The sequence below is a fragment of the Rhineura floridana genome, chromosome 1, assembly GCF_030035675.1.
Source record: "Rhineura floridana isolate rRhiFlo1 chromosome 1, rRhiFlo1.hap2, whole genome shotgun sequence".
Taxonomy (NCBI): Eukaryota; Metazoa; Chordata; class Lepidosauria; order Squamata; family Rhineuridae; genus Rhineura; species Rhineura floridana.
Genome location: NC_084480.1, coordinates 227,039,234 through 227,053,281, shown reverse-complemented (window position 1 = coordinate 227,053,281; position 14,048 = coordinate 227,039,234). Strand labels below are relative to the sequence as shown.

At 43.1% G+C, this 14,048-nt stretch overlaps 1 protein-coding gene across 4 annotated transcripts in view; it reads right to left on the bottom strand.

The window, feature by feature from the left end:
* The window catches only part of FBXO15 (F-box protein 15), a 34,226-nt gene that overhangs the window by 16,834 nt on the left and 3,344 nt on the right, over nt 1-14,048 (bottom strand). Inside the window, exons 1-3 of one of the 4 annotated variants that reach the window (XM_061594550.1) lie at nt 9,238-9,717; nt 3,804-3,914; nt 244-348 (exon numbers count right to left, since the gene is read on the bottom strand). In XM_061594550.1, coding sequence (XP_061450534.1) covers nt 244-348; nt 3,804-3,914; nt 9,238-9,398 — 377 coding nt within the window. In that variant the 5' untranslated portion in view covers nt 9,399-9,717. Of the gene's footprint in view, nt 1-243; nt 349-3,803; nt 3,915-8,949; nt 9,139-9,237; nt 9,718-14,048 lie in introns of those variants that run through there. The other 3 variants (XM_061594569.1, XM_061594559.1, XM_061594578.1) reach the window with 3 other exon arrangements.

Genomic DNA, 14,048 nt, shown 5'->3' with positions numbered 1-14,048 from the left:
TGAAGCATAGCAACACTCACTTTGTTCCTCAAAATGGGGCAGATCACATTCGCACTGATTTAAAGTGCCATATAGGTTAACAACACTATCCAATTAAGTTCTTTCAAACTGCGTTAACACTGAGAAAAATAAATAAGGTGTTTATTTGCTTTTCCCCAAATGATAAAACATAAAAAGCTTATATAAATTAGAGTACAATGACTACTTTCACATTAAAAACACTGTCATCTTGCTATCACTTACTTGTCATTGGACAGCTGATAAAAACTTTTATTCACACAGCCAGTACACAGCAGGGACTCGGCATCCAGATAGGAGAGTATCTTCAGTAGTATCTCTGATGGCAGGCTGGAAGATGAAGATGAAAAGGTGATGCGCTTATTTGAACAGAAGAAACAAAGAGCAGTATGTATGGGAAGAAAATCCACTCCATCCATAGATAAAATTAAAGTTGTATATTACAACTTCATAAATCTGGAGTGCAAAAATCTGTCTTTGTGAATGAAACAAAAGCAGGAATTACCTGCAGAAGCCCATCTTCACATGAAAACATAGGGTTGTATTCAACAGTGCACTAAGCAGATCACTGCACTAAACAGAACAATCTCCCCGTCTCCTCTCCCCCATGTGCCCCCTACATCTGTTCTGGGCGTTCCAGATTTGGGGACAGTGCAGGGAAGACATGGTGGGAGAAAATGGAGGGAAATCCCATTGCACTTGTGCTAGCCCTTGCACTAGCACAACGTTTTGGTTGAATTCCACCCATAACTTGGAGAAGATGAATGTAATTTAGGACACAATCCTCTGGCAAATTCTCCTATGTAAGTTCTGTAGAAATGCACAAATACACTAATGTACTGGATACATCTCTCATTCATTTCAAGGGTGGAAAGGCTTAGTGGATTATGCTCTAAACCTCATCCAAACCAACATGGCAATGTGCACATCAGCTACAAATAGTTAACTGTAAATCTTGAACATCAACATTGTTTCAGTAAGTGTTTAAAAGGAAATTTGCCCACACAGAAGATCCTGCCAAGCTCACCAGAATTTTATTCAGGAGTTTTCATGCTTAGTTACTTGTGGCAAACCACTAACAAAGACATTATAATGCTGGTGTAATATCCCCATACTGCAACACCTACTTACAGTCTTTTTCAAAGTTCAGCTCCACAGTTTTGTTACCTCTTCTTATTGTCATTTAAATGTTATGCATATATGTCAAATAGTGATATATTGAAATATGAATGTTGTTCACAAATCCCTCCCCTTCCTTAGCAACACCTTATTCTGATCTCTCCTCACTCTCTAATCTCTCTTCTGTCCTGCGCTCTCACCTTTCCCCCTTTCCTCTCTTTTTTCCTTCCCTCCTTTCTCTTTCCCTTCTTCCTATCCTCCCTCCCTTTTCCCTTCTTCCCTTTCCCCTTTCCCACCTACCCCTTGTGATGATCCTGTATTAGTGTAAATATGGTAAGTGCTGTTTGTATAGGAGATACATGGTAAGTGGAATGAAAGAGGAAGGTGGAGTGAATGGGCAGTAGAATGCTGGATGATTGGCTGAATGTTTAAAATGGCTGACAGTATAAATGGAAGGATGTCAGGTAAATCTGGGTGGATGTTAGTGGGTTGTTTTGGTGGATTTTGAGAGGAGTTTGTGTGGAGAGTTGGTGGATGTGAGGAGAGGGTGGAGTTCGGATTAATACTAAGACCAGTACCTCAGGAATAGATGTAACCATATGCTTAAGTGCCTTTTAAAGTAATCTTGTTATCTTTGTTATTTAATAAATACTATATTTGGTTTACCAAAGGCCTGATCCTTGGCTGGGGTTTCACAGACCAGAAGGGAGGGTAAGGTAAATACCAAGGCTGAACTGTAACAATTGGTGGCAGCGGTGAAGGGAAATTTAACACCACAAGTATTCAGAGCAAACCAGAATTATCAGCATTGATACAAAGGGATTGGGACAGCTTGAGCACGCAGTCACAGAGGTAACCTGATAGAGAGACTCAGGCAGAGTCTCTGGGAATACTGGTTATAGGACGTGACTGGTGGTGCTGCCTAGCAGGGGGATCTGTTGAGATCTGTGCTAGAGCGGAGTGAGAAACCATATAAAGGACAGTCCGGACTGGTGGAGTCCCTGGTGGTGCCTAGTGACAGGCAGTAACCACGAGCAGGTAGGAACCTGACAGGGAGAGCCAGGGAAGACCGTCACACCCCTCCATTTATTATTGTTATTATACTTATTTCTTTTCTAATTGTGTTGAAATTGCCTTGTTTAATGTTGAACATTATGTCCCCTTACTTCACGTACTTGAAAATTTTTACAATAAACTATTTATTTTTTAAAACTCCACAGTTCTGTTAAATGCATTCCTTCAGAAAAGGTTAATAATTTGTACAGTTGACAATTTGCATAGTCTCTCTCTTATTTATGCATGAAACCAAGTCACAACATGCATCTTTGCCAGGTACTAATCAAACCTTGACACAGTAGGGCCCCACTTTACGGCGCTTCGCTAATGCGGGGGTCTCAATTAGATGCAATTAGACTAAAGCCCCACTCATACAGCGCTTGTTCCGCTTTTACGGTGGTTTTCAGGCATCACACACCATTCTATTCAATGAGTTCCACTTTTCAGCGGTTTTCGCTTTTCAGCAGGGGTCCAGAACGTAACCCACCATATGAGTGGGGCCCTACTGTATATAACTTTTAGGTATAATCAGCTACAAAAAGGAAGTTGGGATGTTTTGCTCTACGGTTCCAGTTAATTATTTAAGCATTATAATTTATTTTATTGATAAAACAGATGTAGTATCACTATTGCTTCCTCTAAGATGTATGCCAGAGTTCCAGCAAGTTGTTATATCGTATATAGGCAGCTCACCACATGGAAGCCCTGTTGCATGAACCGTCTGTGTCAGCGCAAGAAAGAACCATTTTCAGGCATTCTAATCCTCCATGCAATTACAATAATGTGAGAAAGAATGGGGACAAGTACACTAGTTCCGACTCCCTGGTCACTATCCCTGTCAGCCTCCTAAAGTTGTAGGCAAATGTACACAGCCGGAAGCCCGCTCTATTAATGTAGGCTCCCCATCTGAGAAGATCAGGGTTCTAAATCGCACACAAAACCTATGCAAGTCGAAAAGGCTTCTCACTTCAGAAGTTATCCCTCCAACTCATGGAGGACGACAGGAATGCTCATCTCCATTCTCCCTCATAATGTGACTGATTAGACTACCTAAATAGGGCTCAGTTGCCAGCATCATGAAATGCTGGCCCTACTGTACACAGGATGGCAAATCTGCATTGCCACCTACATATAATACGACTACTACATAGAGCCTCTGCCATACATATAGGTTTCTCAGCAGCCTCCACATTTCTGCAATCACATTTGAAGTGGTACTACACTCCTGGATGATCTGAAAGTGTGCAATTTATTTTTAGAAACTATATTACACATGAGCTGTTCAGATTAATTTAGCATTTTTAATGTACAATCACCCAAAGAATTCAGCTTGACCTTCAGTCATATGAATGAATCTATAGAAACACACAAAGACAGCAAATAATGTTTTCAGTTAAACAAGTTCTTGAAATCATAATGTCCAGCAAATATTTAAAAGATAAATGCTCTTTTTAAAGAACAGTAACATAAAGCCACAATTCTAAACATATTTGCTGGACTCTATAGATAGAGAATAGCAGGTAGAGAATAAGCAACACAGAACTCATTGGGACTTACATATGCAGTAAGCATGGAGTCAGATTTTACTGTAAAGCATCAAAATATGTTACCTGTCAAAATTGACTGTAGAATTTGATTTGATGGTAGATTTCCTACATTGCCTGCGAGTGTCAATCTTTTTGAGTTGCATAGCTGCAACAGCTGAGTGTTCTGACATAACACTAGGGGGGAAAAAATACATCAGGAGTGGGGAACTTCAGGCCTGGGTACCAAATATGACCCTCCAGACCTCTCTGTCTGGCCCCAGACCACATTTCTCACCAGCCCTACTTCACGCCCTCCTTGAGTAATCTGGCCAGGCAGGAATGCATCCTTGAACTGTGATGACGCCTCTTGCCTGCCTCAATGGCAAGATATGTGTGTGTGTGTGTATATATACACATGAGAGAGACAGAGAGAGAGAGAGAGCACTCTGACTTTTGCATAGCTAGAACATAGCATACTATACAAAGGTAAGAATCACATCAGTTGCTCCACCCACTTTTACTTCTGACCACCCTCATCACCGGCATGCAGTCCTCAGAACCCTGTCCACAAGGAGATAGATGCCTCAGGCTGGAAAAGGTTCCCCATCCCTGCAATATATCATCAACTCAAGAAATCTATAAAGCAGAGATGACACAAACTACAAGAGTGCATTACTATAGTTTGTCCAAACGTTTTAGGCCATCTACAGCAGCCATCCCACTCTACTATATATTCTGGAAAGTTTGTCTATTCCCTATGCACGTGGACATCTCGAGATGGGGATTGCCAACCTGTCACCCATGACTGCCTCCAGCAGGTAGCCCAGAACCTGAACTTTCATTTTGAAAAAAGTACGTTTTTAGCCCTCCAAGAAAGAAAGTAATGAAGCAAAACGTGTAGGTACCCTTCTAAACAATTTACAGTAGGGTCGCGCTTTGCGGCATTCCACCAATACAGCGGTTGCCAATTGCAGAAAGGCCCCACTCCTATGGCGCTTGTTCCACTTTTATGGCATTTTTCGGGCATCAGGTGCCATTTTAGACAATGCTGATCAATGCGTTCCGCTTTACGGCGGATTTCACTTTGTGGCAGCAGTCCAGAACGGAACCTGCCATATGAGCAGGGCCCTACTGTACATGAAATGAGCAATTTACTGGCTGTTCCTGCCTGTAAGTGTTATTAGCTAATGAGTGAAGTTAGAACTGTAATTAATAAGTCTGTTCTTGGGACACCAGGCAATAGAAATCCCTGGAGTCCTAAAGAGCTGCTGTTTTGCCTTCCCTTTTAGTGCACTTTTCTTGCTTCTGTCTTTTTTCTAGTCCTTGGAATCTCCAGTTTGCCCTTCCTAGCAACCCGGATGCATCTTTCCTGTGCTGGGGGTTTGCCCGAGATCAGGTAATGCCTAGAACTTATTTTCTGCAAACACTAGTACACAATAAACATGGGTGGAAGTTAAAAAAATCCCTCTCCCCACAAAAGAAAAATGTGAAAACTTTGCAAAGAGGCTTAGGCAAGTCTTCTGTTTTGCAGGATTTAATGTCCAGGCATTCATTAAGGCTCACAGTATACTTAAATAACAGTATGATCGTATACATGTCTACTGAGAAGTAAATCACTTTGTGTTTAATGAGACTTACTCCTAGGTAAGTGGGTACAGGATGACAGTCTAGGCTTTGCTTTAGGGTTGGCATTGGGGAAAACCAGGGTTCTTGTGCCTTTAACAGCTGTGTAGAAGGCAGAAATTCAATAGGTCAAGCCTTTTCTAGTATCGAAATACAATTGTAGGAAAAGCTTCACCATGACTACTCTAATTTTCTGTTATGCCACACCCCTATGGCAGTCATTTTCTGACTGGTGTTTCTCAAAATTTGAAATGTGCCTTCTGTTCCAAAAGATTGGCAACGCCTGTCTTAAGACATCCTAACCAAATTTTGCATGATGGTTCCCTAGATCAAGGAATAGGTTTCGTCTATGGGCACATCCATACATTCATATAATCTGTAATGTAAGCCCCTTGTGCCTCCATTTATGTTCTCCTCCAATCACTGTCTTCCCGCACTTTCCCTTCCTTAATTCAGAGTTTCCAATACTATCTATAAACTGAAAAGGAGAGAAACAGCAATTACAAACAGTTGCTGAGGAGAGATGCCAGTTGCTTTGACTCAGTTTAACCTCCTTCCACATCTACTGCTTCTGTTAGTTTCCCATTGGCTCCCTCACCTCTCCCGTCTGATCTGACCCAATCAGCAACACAACAAGATGAGAAGGAGGGAGGAGAAGTTTGTAAACAAAAAAGGGCAAGTCTACGAGGAAAAGGTTTGAGTTGAGTACGAAGAAAATGCAAAGCAAACATGTTTAGACTACCAGTGGACAATTCCAATCAGGAAAGCATGGATTTTTGGTATGGTCTAGATGACCCCACATTTGGATACAATTGGACACCATTTTGAATCAAGATGGCAGGCTGAACCTTTCAAAACTGCATGATATATAAATTAATGGGCCTAAATTAGTCATGCCAAGCTGGATTTGAAAACCAGTTGCTGGAAGCCTCAGGAGGGGAGAGTGTTCTTGCACTCGGGTCCTGCTTGCGGGCTTCCCCCAGGCACCTGGTTGGCCACTGTGAGAACAGGATGCTGGACTAGATGGGCCACTGGCCTGATCCAGCAGGCTCTTCTTACGTTCTTATGATTTAGAAAGGGAAGAGGTACCAGAGATCATATCGCAAACATACGTTGGATAATGGAATGGACCAAGGAATTTCAGAAGAAAATCACCCTGTGCTTTATAGATGACAGCAAAGCCTTTGACTGTGTAGATCACGAAAAACTATGGATTGCTTTAAAAGAAAAGGGGGTGCCACAGCATCTGATTGTCCTGATGCACAACCTATACTCTGCACAAGAGGCTACTGTAAGGACAGAATATGGAGAAACCGATTGGTTCCCCATCGAAAAGGGTGTGAGACAGGGGTGTATTTTATCACCCTATTTATTTAATCTATACGCAGAACATATCATACGGAAAGCAGGATTGGACCAAGAAGAATGAGGTGTGAAAATTGGAGGGAGAAATATCAATAATTTAAGATATGCAGACGATACCATACTACTAGCAGAAACCAGTCATGATTTGAAACGAATGCTGATGAAAGTTAAAGAGGAAAGCACAAAAACAGGACTACAGCTGAACGTCAAAAAGACTAAAGTAATGACAACAGAAGATTTATGTAACTTTACAGCTGACAATGAGGACATTGAACTTGTCAAGGATTATAAATATCTTGGCACAAAATGGAGACAATAGTCAAGAAATCAGAAGAAGGCTAGGACTGGGGAGGGCAGCTGTGAGAACTAGAAAAAGTTCTCAAATGTAAAGATGTATCACTGAACACTAAAGTCAGGATCATTCAGACCATGGTATTTCCGATCTCTATGTATGGATGTGAAAGTTGGACAGTGAAAAAAGTGGATAAGAGAAAAATCAATGCATTTGAAATGTGGTGTTGGAAAAGAGCTTTGCGGATACCATGGACTGCAAAAAAAGACAAATAACTGGGTGTTAGAACAAATCAAACCAGAACTATCACTAGAAGCTAAAATGATGAAACTGAGCTTATCATACTTTGGACACATCATGAGAAGACATGATTCATTAGAAAAGATAATAATGCTTGGAAAAACAGAAGGGAGTAGAAAGAGGAAGGCCAAACAAGAGATGGATTGCTTCCATAAAGGAAGCCACAGACCTGAACTTACAAGATCTGAACAGGGTGGTTCATGACAGATGCTCTTGGAGGTCACTGATTCATAGGGTCGCCGTAAGTCGTAGTTGACTTGGAGGCACATAACAACAATTAGTTTCAATGAGTCTACTCAAGAGTATTGAATATAACCCATACAGAATAAGTCCAATTGTTCACAAGATTGCACACCTACGTATATTAACTAGGAATTAAATCCTACTGGTTAATTATACTTTCTGCCTGTTTACAGTCAACTTAAAGTTTGTTCTACTGTTAGTTTTTCATATTCTTGCTCTGGTGTAAGCAGTTTCGAGCTCAATTCCACCGAGTTAAATGGGACTTACTCCCAAGCAAGTGTGCATAGGATTACAGCCCAAGGTTTGTGATGCTTTCAAAGGATTGAGCCACCTTGCTTCTGAATGAATACACATAGGATTATACTGTTAGCTTTTAATCCTACATATACATATTAGGGAGTTAGTCGTATTGAACTCAACGGGATTTACTTCAGTTTATACATGCTGTGGATTAAATTGTTAATACCAGAGACAGACAAGTTATATAATGTTGTTGATTTTTCAACAATACCACAGCCATACCCCACAAAAACACACAAATGATTATGTGCTTCTTGCAGTTAAAAACAGTTATCTGGCTAAGGTTGCCTGGGAAGGGAAGAAACCTTGCTCCTATTTACATACATTCATTTTCATTTGTTATTGTTCTGGAAATAAATAATGTCAACAGATTATCTAACACAGAATAAAACAGTACTAATAAGAAATTTATAAAACAAGTGCCCAACCTGGGCTACAGGTATTTGTCCACAATCTATGCAACATTTAAGTTTCATAATATGCATTCATTCGGAAATCTCAATTCACTTGACTGAAAACTGGGAAACACCCATTGGCTGTTAAGGCTTAAAGAAAGAGATGGGGGGAAAGAGTTGACTTACAACTGTCCTGAGCTACTTACTATGTGGTTCCAGAATATTGGCAAATATCACTAGAATAACAAGATGGTGTCTTAGAATGAAGTCTGAGCCAAGGAACAGCCCCATGGGCAGTTAAGGGCGTTAACACTTTATTTTTTTTCCCTGGTAATACTACTCTGTTCTTAATTTATTTTTATTAATTTAAAATATTATTACCATGCCTTTTCATTCAAATTTTAAGTTCAAGGTAGAATAAGGTCAAGATACAAATATTAAATACCAATAGAAAACCTATGGGGTTTTTTCAGTGCCAAGTGAATACATTTTTCTATTCAACCATTTCTTTCACTGTGGCTTGAATTTGGGCTGTTTTATGCTAATATTAAACCAAAAATGGAACCATATTTAATAATAATACAACAGCAGCACTAACCAGCTAAAATACAACACATAAAGGGGTGCATATCAAGTATAAACTAAGTAAGTGAAATACACATAGCCCTTTCTGGTGACATTACGATTGAAGGTGCAGTCCTATACACATTACCTGGGAGTAAGTCTCATTGAACAGAGTGGAACTTAACTTCTGAGTAATCATACACACGACTGCGCAAAGGGGGGTAGTTTCTCAATTTCTACTGAAAGCACAAGATCACTGATAGAGAAAGAGCTGGCAGACAAAAAAGCAAACGAGGATACTCGAAGAGTACGGGGTACTACCAGCAGCTTAGGCCAGAACCGCTCTCGCTATAATAGGGCGGAGAGATAGAGAAGAACGGACCGACCGCGATGCACGCTGATCCCCCCGCAGCAGCCGCAGCGAGCGTTTTGTTACCTGTCCCGAATGGAACAGCCAGCCACGGTCAAATTCTCTTCGACGGGAGGAATAACTAGGAATGCTGGCAGCGACTTGGCGCTGGAGGAACCAGCAGTCGCTAACGGGCGGAAAATCCCTAAGCTGTGCTGTTTCAGAATCCAACCGCGTCCTGTCGCCATAGTGATTACTCATCCGAGTTTACTTCGCGACCGGCCACACAACGCTGGGGAAAAAGGCGACGTAAAATAAAATGAAAAAAGTAGTCCGAAGATTAACTCTTCCACCGGCGCTCTTGGTCTAGAGGCATTTTTCTTCCCGCTCTTCGTTCCTGAACTGTTGCTGAGGGGCGGGTTGTGAGGAAACGGACGCGCGTAGAGATGGGTCATCTCTTGTAAAAATAAAGAAGGGCGGGGACTTGGAAAGCCAAGGGGCTTGTCGCTTTGTTTTACGTTTTATCCTTGTAACAAGACGCAGAAAGAGTTCTCCGCAAGAGTAATGCTGTTATAACTCAATCCCCTGTGCATGTTTTCTCAGAAGTAAGTTCTACTTTAATGGAACTTACACCCAGGTACACGCACGGAAGCTGCAGCCCTGTGCATGAACAACAAACTGAACGTCGGGAAGTAAGTTTCATTGTGTTCAAATGGGGCTTACTTCCAGAAAAGCGTGTAGTTACTTCTGAGTAAACTTGCATAAGATTACATCCTTACAGTACAATTCTATACACTCAAGAGTAAGACCCACTGACTGCAGGCTATTTCCAGTTGTTTTTATGTGCGTTCAAGTCGATTTCGGCTTACGCCATCCCTATGAATCAGCGACCTCCAATAGCATCTCTTATAAACCACCCTGTTCCGATCTTGTAAGTTCATGTCCGTGGCTTCCTTTGGAATCAATCTATCTCTTGTTTGGCCTTCCTCTTTTTCTACTGTTTTTCCCAGCATTATTGCCTTTTCTAGTGAATCATGTCTTCTCATTATGTATCCAAAGTATAACCTCAGTTTCATCATTTTAGCTTCTAGTGATAGTTCTGGTTTGATTTGTTCTAACACCCAATTATTTGTCTTTTTCGTGCTCCATGGTATCTGCAAAGCTCTCCTCCAGGACATTTCAAATGAGTATTTGTCTCTTATCCACTTTTTTCACTGTCCAACTTTCACATCCATACATCGAGATTGGGAATACCATGGTCTGAATGATTCTGACTTTAGGTCTGCGGTACATCTTTGCATTTGAGGACCTTTTCTAGTTCTCTCATAGCTGTCCTCCCCAGTTACATAAATCTTCTGTTGTCTAGTCTTCTTGACATTCAGATGTAGTCCTGCTTTTGTGCTTTCCTCGTTAACTTTCATCAGCATTCATTTCAAATCATTACTGGTTTCTGCTGGTAGTATGGTATTGTCTGCATATCTTAAATTATTAATATTTCTCCCTCCAATTTTCACACCTCCTTCATCTTGGTCCAATCCCGCTTTCTGTATGATATGTTCTGCATATAGATTAAATAGGGTGATAAAATACACCCCTGTCTCACACCCAGGGGCGTCACTATAGGGGTGCGGGCGGTGCGGCCCGCACCCGGGTGACACCAAGAGAGGGGTGACACCCAGAGCCGCCCCGCCCCTAGGCACCGGGAAGCGGGTCAGCCGAGCGGCCGATTCCTCCCCAACCCAAGCCGCTTAACTTGTCGGCGTTCCAGCTCCGGGAGCCCAGGGGCAGTCTGGGGCTAAGGAGGAGCCCACCCAGCCTGGCCTGGCCTGGCCTCCACCACCACCGCCTCTTCGCGGCTCCTGCTGAGGCTGCCAGGCCGGTTGGGTGCCGTCTTGGGAGTGGGCGGGGCCAGGCGTGGTTGCTAGGAGACGGCGCCCAAATGGCCTGGCAGCCTCAGCAGGAGCCACGAAGAGGTGGTAGCGGTGGAGGCCGGGCCAGGCCAGGCCGGGCCCGCTCCTCCTTAGCCCCGGAGCCAGTTCCCCTGCTCCGGAAAGGACGCCCCACTTCACCCCTCATGCTGTGGGCACTGCTGGCCGGGAGCGGCCGCAACAGGGTCCCCCAGGTAGGGCCGCCACCACCGCCGCTGCTGAGCCAAGGGAGAGACGGGTGAGGAGGAGTGGGAACGCAGGGCTCTGGGCGGCAGAGCTGGTGTAGCATGGAGGGCATCCGAGGCCTGCCTGCCTGCCTGGGGGAAGACAAGAAAGAGGGATGCTGCCTCCCCTTCCTTAACCTTCTCCACGGCAGGCCCAGGAAGGGTGTCGAGGTTCATCATGGCCTAGGAGAGCTTCCCACGGCAGGGGCAGTGTATCTTGCTGCCTGGGTGCCACATGTTGCTCTTGGGAATTTAGAATGGCATTTTCCCCCCTTTGAAGGGGCTGGGGACTCTTCTGCTCTCATTTGATTGTATTTCACAGTATTTTGCTGTTGTTACGTGCCTGCAAGTCGACTATGACTTATGGCGACCCTATGAATCAGTGACCTCCAACAGCATCTGTCATGAACCACCCTGTTCAGATCTTGTAAGTTCAGGTCTGTGGCTTCCTTTATGGAGTCAATCCATCTCTGGTTTGGCATTCCTCTTTTTCTACTTCCTTCTGTTTTTCCAAGCATTATTATCTTTTCTAATGAATCATGTCTTCTCATGATGTGTCCAAAGTATGATAAGCTCAGTTTCATCATTTTAGCTTCTAGTGATTGTTCTGGTTTAATTTGTTCTACCACCCAATTATTTGTCTTTTTCGCAGTCCATGGTATGCACAAAGCTCTCCTCCAACACCACATTTCAAATGAGTTCATTTTTCTCCTACCCGCTTTTTTCACTGTTCAACTTTCACATCCATACATAGAGATCGGGAATACCATGGTCTGAATGATCCTGACTTTAGTGTTAAGTGATATATATTTGCATGTGAGTTCTCCAGTAGCTGCCCTCCCCAGTCCTAGCCTAATTTCTTGACTATTGTCTCCATTTTGGTCAGAGCTTGGAAGTAACTAGTTACGAGCAACGAATTACTTGTAATTCATTACTTTTTTGAGTAACGAGTGGGTAATTCCTTTACATTTTGATTGTAATAGAACTAGGAGTAATTTTACTACTTTTGTGGAGTAATTGTAACGTTTCCAGAATTATTTTTGGGCATTACTTTGGGGGGGAAGTTTTCTGCTCCTCTGATTTGTGGGTGAAAATCATGTGCCTCAAACTGGGCTTCTGTGCAGTGTTGCTCATTCCTCATGCTCTGTGGATGGGTAGGAGGCGACGAGGGAGGAGGCAGAGAGTGAGACGGGGTGGAGTGGAGAAAATAATAATTTTAAAAAAAACAGATAGTGGTGGTGAAGAATGGAGCGGAGGGAAAAAGGATCCGGAGGTCAAGAACATGGATAAAGGAGGAGAAGGAGGCAGCAGCAGAGTGAAGATAAAGAACTGTGGAGGTGAAAGATGACTGTGTGTGTGTGTGTGTGTGTGTGTGTGTGTGTGTGTGTGTGTGTGTGTGTGTGTGTGTGTGAGAGAGAGAGAGAGAGAGAGAGAGAGAGAGAGAGAGAGAGAGAGAGAGAGAGAGAGAGAATACTGTGTTTGTACTTGGCACACAAAGTTGCCTCCACCACCCTCTCTGGCTACTGTGCTGCATTTGCAGTATTTTAACTGTTTTGCATCTCAGGGGAAAATGTTTGCTTGAGTGAGTGTCCCTTAGTTGGTGGCAGGGCAGGGTCTGGGAGGTGGTTAAGAGAGAGAGATTATGCTGGCTGGCTGAGTGGGGGGGTGTTGCACTTGGTTTGATGTGCAAAGATCTGAGTAGTGGCCTCAGCCTCCCTCCCCCACCACCCTTACCAGCGGTGAGACCACCATTGCTATCTTATGAATAAAAATAATTATTCTACTACCTCTGTATGTGTTTGTTTATTTTTAATGTTGTTTTAGGCTACTTAGATGTGCAGCAGCCAAGGCCAGCGCCTTGTAGGCATTTTTTTAAAGTAACTGAAATGTAATTGTAGTGATTACTTTGGAGGAAAAGTAAAGTAATCAGTTACTTTCAGAGCAATTGTAATTGATACGGTAATTACTACTTTTTTGGGTCATGTAACTGTAACTGTAATTTATTACTTTTTAAAAGTAATCTTCCAAGCTCTGGTTTTGGTTAATGACTGTGCCAAGGTATTGATAATCCTTGACAAGTTCAGTGTCCTCATTGTCAACTTTAAAGTAGGGAAGGGCTAAGCTGGGGTTGAGGGAGGGGGGATTTGCTGCTCCCCCCACCTTGCAATCCTGTGCATGTTTACTCAGAAGTAAATCCCACCCTGTTGAATGGGGCTTACCCACTAGGACTGGCGTCAGTTTTGCTGAGACGGCACCTCGGCATTGTACCTGCACTCTTTGCCCACTGACTTCTCCCTGCTTCCCATCACATCTGTGGTTCCCACTGGCCCCCAGAATTATCCCCAGGCCAGCAGAACAGTGAGTGCTTTTCTACCCTATATCTCAGTGGTAGGCTGAGCATGTGCTTTGCATGCAGAAGGTCCTGGGTTCAATCTTTTGCATGTCCTTGTGAAAGGGAAAAAATGTTCTAGGTTGTTTGTGTGATGATCCCACAGCTGGCTCTGTGTGTGTGTGCTGTTACATTCAGTGATATACGGGAATTACAATTTATGAGTAACATTAGTACAAAAAACATTACTAAGGATTCTGTATGGTCTGGTACGGGAGGAGGTCCATGGGGTGACACCATGAGTTACCGCACCGGGTGACACCAACCCTAGTGACGCCACTGCACACACCCTTTCCGGAACCAATCGGTTTTTCCATATTCTGTCCTTGCAGTAGCCTCTTGTGCAGAGTACAGGTT